At 40.1% G+C, this 6,853-nt stretch overlaps 1 protein-coding gene across 2 annotated transcripts in view; it reads left to right on the top strand.

The window, feature by feature from the left end:
- pola1 (polymerase (DNA directed), alpha 1) overlaps positions 1-6,853 on the top strand; it is a 60,307-nt gene that overhangs the window by 4,595 nt on the left and 48,859 nt on the right. For both annotated transcript variants that reach the window (XM_087846099.1, XM_087846098.1), the window contains exons 15-25: positions 51-205; positions 318-402; positions 579-640; positions 2,652-2,741; positions 2,845-2,961; positions 3,066-3,241; positions 3,408-3,537; positions 5,969-6,088; positions 6,194-6,284; positions 6,373-6,497; positions 6,619-6,768. In XM_087846099.1, the coding sequence (XP_087702225.1) occupies positions 51-205; positions 318-402; positions 579-640; positions 2,652-2,741; positions 2,845-2,961; positions 3,066-3,241; positions 3,408-3,537; positions 5,969-6,088; positions 6,194-6,284; positions 6,373-6,497; positions 6,619-6,768 (1,301 nt within the window). The remainder of the gene's footprint in view (positions 1-50; positions 206-317; positions 403-578; positions 641-2,651; positions 2,742-2,844; positions 2,962-3,065; positions 3,242-3,407; positions 3,538-5,968; positions 6,089-6,193; positions 6,285-6,372; positions 6,498-6,618; positions 6,769-6,853) is intronic.

Below are 6,853 nucleotides of genomic sequence, written 5' to 3'. Positions count from 1 at the left end.
TCAGATGACATGTTAGACTTTGTCTCTAAACTTCACTGTGTCAATATTAGAGCTAATGAACCAGCCGGTCAGCTGGTGTAAGGTGGAGGCGCTCTCTCTGAGGAGTGATTTAATCACCGTCGTCAAAGATCTCCCACCTCCACCACTCACTGTCATGTCCATCAGTCTCAAGACTGTCCAGAACCCTAAAACTCACCAAAATGAGGTCAGAACACACACGATCAAATATCCTGCCGGATACTGCGATTTTATGCTTTTTGCAAACAGACTGAAATACTAAAGAAGTGAGGACTCAATGCAGTCGTTTTCCCCTGCAGATTGTGTCTCTAGCTGCGCTTATACACTATCGCTTCCACATGGATAAAGCTCCTCCTCAGCCTCCGTACCAGACTCATTTCTGCGGTGAGTTTTTTCATGGCGTCGCACATGAGAATGTAGTCTTTGTATGCATAGTTATTTAACAGACTGCTGTTTATTTTAACAATCCCCAGCCTTAACATGTGAAACAAAATGTCAGTTAAGAAGTAAAACCAAAGACTAAATGAGTGGGCTTGTCATTTTATTATTTGTCTTCTCAGTTATCAGTAGACCAGCTGACTGCATATTTCCTTATGACTTCAACGAGGCTGTGAGAAAGAAGGTGAGCGCGTATCCAGATGTAAACCTCATCGTGTTTGCACTCATTCATAAACTGCATACTCACAAACTGCAGCTTTAAACATGCATACTAGGGCTGCACGATTAATCGTTAGAAAATCGCGATCTCAATTCATACTTATGTGCGATCTCATTTCCAAATGACAACGATTTAAAAAAAAAAAAAAAAAAGACGACAACGATTGTACCGCATTTTGATCCGGGACGTAATCTGCATGAAAACAAGCGCTCACTCTTCCTGCTCAACAAATGACAAGGGTGGAGCCTTATACCACGTGATACAGAAGCTGGCTGCTAAAATTGGCAGGGAAAAAACAACGGAGAGCACGTCAGGGATGACGAGAAAGTGACAGGAGAAAATCCGTCCCGGTCAACCACCCAAACATCAATAACGGGAACCTTATACAGCGCTTCCCTATACACGTCGAACTTCCGCAGGCACAAAGAAATTACGGAGGCTGTTACTTATCACCTGACCAAAGATATGGCTCCCATCAACACTGTGCAAAACAAGGGATTTAGGAAAATGATCAACACCCTAGACAGTGCCGTCCCGCAACTATTTTTCTATTGTTGGTGGAGACGGAATTTCAAGCAGTACAACATTTTGCGGCAACAACAAAATGTGAGACGTTTGTTGTTTTTATGTTTATTTATTGTTTTTATGTTCAAGTCTCAACTGTTACGAAGTTGATGTGCAGTTAATAAGTGCAATAAATATTTATATTGGAAAAGAAAATTGTGAGAGAATCGTGATCTCAATTCTATGCAAAAAAATCGTGATTCTCATTTTATGCAAAATCGTGCAGCCCTAATGTGCATACTAACGTTTAGTGCACAAATCTGGGATTCATCATCTGGATGTTGTCCGTACTCTGCCTGTAAACTTTAAAACTGACTCAGGTGACACAAACACATTCCTCTCTATTTTTCCTCTGTTAATATACAGTACAGGTCACTTCGGACAAATGTTTGCACAACGGGGTGCAACATACCGTACTGCTTTTTTGTCCAGCATGTTAAATGGTAAATGTCCTGCATTTGTATAGCGCTTTACTCAGTCCCTAAGGACCCCAACGCGCTTTACACACTACATTCAGTCATTCACCCATTCACACACTGGCAATGGCAAGCTACATTGTAGCCACAGCCACCCTGGGGCGCACTGACAGAGGTGAGGCTGCCGGACACAGGCGCCACCGGGCCCTCTGACCACCACCAGTAGGCAAACATGGGGTTAGTATCTTGCCCAAGGATATTTGGCATGCGGCCAGGAGGCAGCCTGGGATCGAACCACCGACCTTCTGATTAGTGGCTGACCTGCTCTGCCACCTGAGCTACAGCCACCCCAACCTCACCCGGCCCGGACACGGAAAGGATTGACAGATTGATAGCTCTTTCTCGTTTCTGTTAACAGTTTTCCTTTTGTTAATCACCATGTTCATTGGACACTTACGGATGTCTTAGTTGATTTTGACAATATATTATATATATAATATTAGCAAGCATTGAAGTTCCTCTTGTTGCTCCATTCATCATACTGGACTTTACTAGAACAAGCTTCACCTTCTGCTGTGCCGTTTATTTGTTTTAATTTTTTATTTTTCTATTGATAGTCTGTTATCAGTAGCGCATCGCTGCGTTTAGGAAATTTCATTCTGCACAATGCAGGGAACAGCTGTGACTGGCAAACACAAGAGCATCCGCTGTGATTTAGGGAGCGCTTGATTTGCTTTTTGTTTTATTGGTGTAGCACGCATTTCCAATGTCACTCATTGAAGTTTGGGAAGCCAAAATAGTGAATGTGATTAAAATTCAGTTAATTTTGCTGCTTTCCATGGAACTTGAATAGAAACACATAAATGCATTTATTTGTTTGACAGACAGTATAATTTATAAATGTCAGTTAAAAACATATTTTGGATTGATGACTGTATGTCAGAAGTAGGGTGCTGTATTTGTGAAGACACTGACGGTGTGACTCGCTCTGTTAGAATGGGAAGGTGGAGATCGCTTCTACAGAGAGGACCCTGCTCGGCTTCTTCCTGGCCAAGATGCACAAGATTGACCCTGATGTGCTGGTGGTGAGTAGGAGACGTTGAGATTGTGATAATGATTTTTAATTGGGTTTAAAGTTATATTGTTTTGTCTCTGGCTAAAAACACTGTACATGTTTGTTTTCTGTAGGGTCATGACATCTTTGGATTTGACTTGGAAGTTCTTCTCCAGCGCATCAATGTGTGTAAGGTTCCCCATTGGTCAAAAATTGGACGCCTTAGGAGGTCCAATATGCCCAAATTAGGGGTAAGGAAACAAATTTGCTGAGGATTTTTTCTTCGATCGTACTAGAAAGAAAAAAAACAGAAGAAGCTTTATGTTCTTTTGTGCTGGTGCTTTTGAATCCGCAGGGTCGTAGTGCCTTTGCAGAGAAGAGCGCCACCTGTGGCCGTCTGGTTTGTGATGTGGAGATCTCAGCCAAAGAGCTGATTCGCTGTAAAAGTTATCATCTGACTGAACTCACTGCTCAGGTGCTGAAGACTGAGAGAATCACAGTCCCGCAGGAAGACATTAAAAACCTCTACAGGTAAATACATGTAAAGGGTAATTTCACCAAAAACACAGGATAAGAAGTACAAGTCATTTCTTTTGTATTATTCATCTATAAAGTTTCTACATGTTATTTCTTTGCTCAAAAATCAATGTGGGAAATAATATGTGTACATTAATATATGAATGAATATGTGTGTCAGTGACTCTCCTCACCTCCTGTACCTGTTGGAGTTGACGTGGACAGACGCCAAGTTGATCCTCCTGATCATGTGTGAGCTCAACGTGCTGCCACTCGCCCTGCAGATCACCAGTATTGCTGGAAACGTCATGGTAATGCCGACAATGCTGCTCTTCCTTTAACATAGTTTAACATGCACAATGAGTTTGACTGACCCACAAAACTCAAATTGACAGTTTGCAGAATACCAGAGTATTAACAGTCAATTAGTCACATACTTATAATTATTTATTTATCATTTTATTTATTTATATAGCACATTTAATTATAACAGGAACGTTGACCAAAGTGCTGTACAAGAATACAAAATACCTATTAAAATAACCTATAATATTGATACCAAACATCAAATATGAATTAACAAATAACTCTCATGCTGTATTAAAAGCCAGTAAATAAAAATGTGTTTTAAGATAAGATTGAAAAAGATAGACAGTAGGAGCCTGTCTGGTGTGTAGGGGTAAATTATTCCACAGCTTAGGTGCTACGACTGCAAATGCTCGATCGCCTCTGTGAACCAGCCTCGACCTCGGTATGGCTAAAAGCAAAAGATCCTTTGATCTAAGAGATCTAAGAGGTCAGACAAATACCTGGGAGCCTTGCTAGGCAGGTCTGGCTAACTCCAGCATATAAGGAGTTACATTAGTCCAGCTGGGATGTAATAAAAGCATGAATCACCCAAAAATGATCTCACCTTAGATAAAAGCCTCAGTTTGAAGAAAGACCACTGTATAACTGAGCTAATCTGTTTTTCAAAGGTGAAATTGCAGTCAAATATAACCCCAATATTTTTGGCATGCGATTTAATAGAAGGCTAAAGACTGTGCAGGTTAAAATGGGAGGTGCTGGGATTGCCACTTGGTCCAAAAATTATCACTTCGGTTTTGTTCTCATTGAAGTTAAGGAAGTTGGAGGCCAACTGGGATTTAACTTCACTGAGACACTGAAGTAAGAGTTCTAGTAATGCACTCTCTCTCAGCTGATCAAGAAAAGCATAACAAGTCTAAGCCACAATAGCAATATCATCATCTAACATTTTGTTTTAGATTTCTCACACAAGTTTCCACACTTAGTGTGTATTCCTTGGACTACATATTTTTAAAAGTGATGCAATTCAGCCAATTTCCAAAAAGATTATTCTATTTATCTTCAGCTGACTGCAGGTTTCTCCAACCTTATAAACAATGCATTTGCATAATGAATGAACCCAGCACCACTGATAGAAGACCTCAAGACTGATCTGTAGAAGTCACTTGGATGAGTGTCGAAGTGTTTCTCCCACTGAAAACACTGTCAAGATAAACAATCAACTTTTTGAGATTTCCTTACCTATATGATTGAGCATGCATCAAGACAAATGCAGATAATTATTTAGCAAGCAAACAGAGGAGCTGAAGGTGACGCTGGCTACTGAAGTGGGTCATGTCAGTAGCACTGTATGGGAACAGCCACAGTCATTTAAGCTGTATCGTTATGTGTCTGCATGGCATTGATGTCAGGGCTGTGTGCTGTGGGTAAGATGTTGACATTTTTATGCTGGATTGTCATGTGCTTTCTGTATCTTGGTATTTTCTGCAAAAGCAACAGGTGAGATGCTGAAAGCAGCTTTATTCAAACAGAGTGCTCATTTCAAAAAGCATAAAATTTAAGTGTAGGGTCGTATTTTAAAGCAGCTGGTTTCAGGAGCTGCAGTTTTACATATTGGTGTTGGAAATGATAACTGTTTCACTGAGTTTTCAATTAATTCCTTTTTTACGAGTTTCTTGATATCATAAATTTAGCATTTAGTACCAATAACAGGAATTACATGACCTTTGGTATCCAGTTTGATTCAGCTAAAATAGCAAACATGTATTTCAGGGCAATCACACAAAGTATTTTCACACCGTAGTCTTTCTGATTTATTGAGTTGGGGCAGATTTACAGTGACTATAGACCAACTGATATCCTATATTTTAGCTTTTTTTTTTTTAACACAGATTAAAAAAATCTGACATTCGAATTTATCGGCTAATATATATATATTTTTTCCTTTTGTCTTTTGGACACAATACAGTAAACAGACTTCCCACTCCCAACATTTGTTGTTTTTACTTGTTTATTTACTCATTTCCGTTCTACCCAGCTCTGCTTGGATCAGCAGTGTGCCCTCTGGTGGGCAAATTATACAATGTCAGCACTCGTAACATGGGTTGACGGGTTTTTCTCCAATCTTTTATCTACTTTTTAAAATTTTTATAATGCTGATATCAGTAAAAACAACTAAAAATGCTGTCACAATCCACTCACGCTTGTCTGACAAAGACATCAGTTTTACTTCACAAAACTATTTTTCTTTTAAACTTCTGCCTTCATTCATTCGTGTTTTTACCGACTTGTTTCAAGTCCAAACTAACATGTTTTCCCATTTTCTTTGAGGAAAAAAAAATCATTTTTTGACATCTTGTTCTGGAAGCTCTAATTGCTGTATGTGACAGAAAATGTCCTGGAAAATGAGTTTTTCTCCCTGCTTTGTCTCTGCAGTCTCGTACTCTGATGGGAGGCCGCTCTGAGAGGAACGAGTTCCTGCTGCTTCATGCCTTCCATGAGAAAGACTACATCGTCCCTGACAAACCTTCTTTCAAAAAAGCACAGCTCGAGACGGTGAAGATGCAGCCTAATAACACACGCAGCTGAATTTTTGTTTTTTCCAAATTAGTTAATTGAAATAAAGCTCCTTCTATTTTTTTTTTTGCTTTTTTTTCCCAGGCTGAAGGCGAAGATGATGTGGATGCAGGCAAAGGCAAGAGGAAGAAGAAGGCAGCCTATGCTGGAGGTTTGGTGCTGGATCCTAAAGTTGGTAAGCACTGGGCATGTCTAAAAAAATGTATTTACTCACCTTGTTCATGTTTACGCAATTATTTTAACTCTCTTCTTCTCATTTTTAGGTTTCTATGATAAGTTTGTGCTGCTGCTTGACTTCAACAGTCTGTATCCTTCAATCATCCAAGAGTTCAACATCTGCTTCACCACCGTGCAGAGGGAGGCTCACAACTCCCAAAAGAAGAAAGAGGTAGTGTTCAAAAACTGTGGTCACAAGTTGTGTTTATAGGTTGAGCCTGTTGAGCCTAAATGCTTCGGATTCAAGATTCAATTCATTTACACACTTTTGATTTGTGTTTTCATGGCAACAGGAGGATGACCCAGAGGAAATTCCCGAGATTCCAGATCCTAACCTAGAAATGGGAATCCTGCCCAAAGAAATCAGGAAGCTGGTTGAACGGCGTAAGCAGGTCAAAGGGCTCATGAAACAGCAAGACATCAACCCAGATCTCTACCTGCAGGTACACACGTGAACACACACTAGTGGTAGGGGTGGTATTTGTGAGCTGGTGTCAGAATAGAACAGAGAAGCTTTATTGTTATTGC

Source organism: Neolamprologus brichardi, chromosome 9 (genome assembly GCF_056152115.1).
Source record: "Neolamprologus brichardi isolate AB-2024 chromosome 9, ASM5615211v1, whole genome shotgun sequence".
NCBI lineage: Eukaryota > Metazoa > Chordata > Actinopteri > Cichliformes > Cichlidae > Neolamprologus > Neolamprologus brichardi.
The sequence above is the reverse complement of the archived record's forward strand: the minus strand, read 5'-3'. Positions and strand labels throughout refer to the sequence as shown.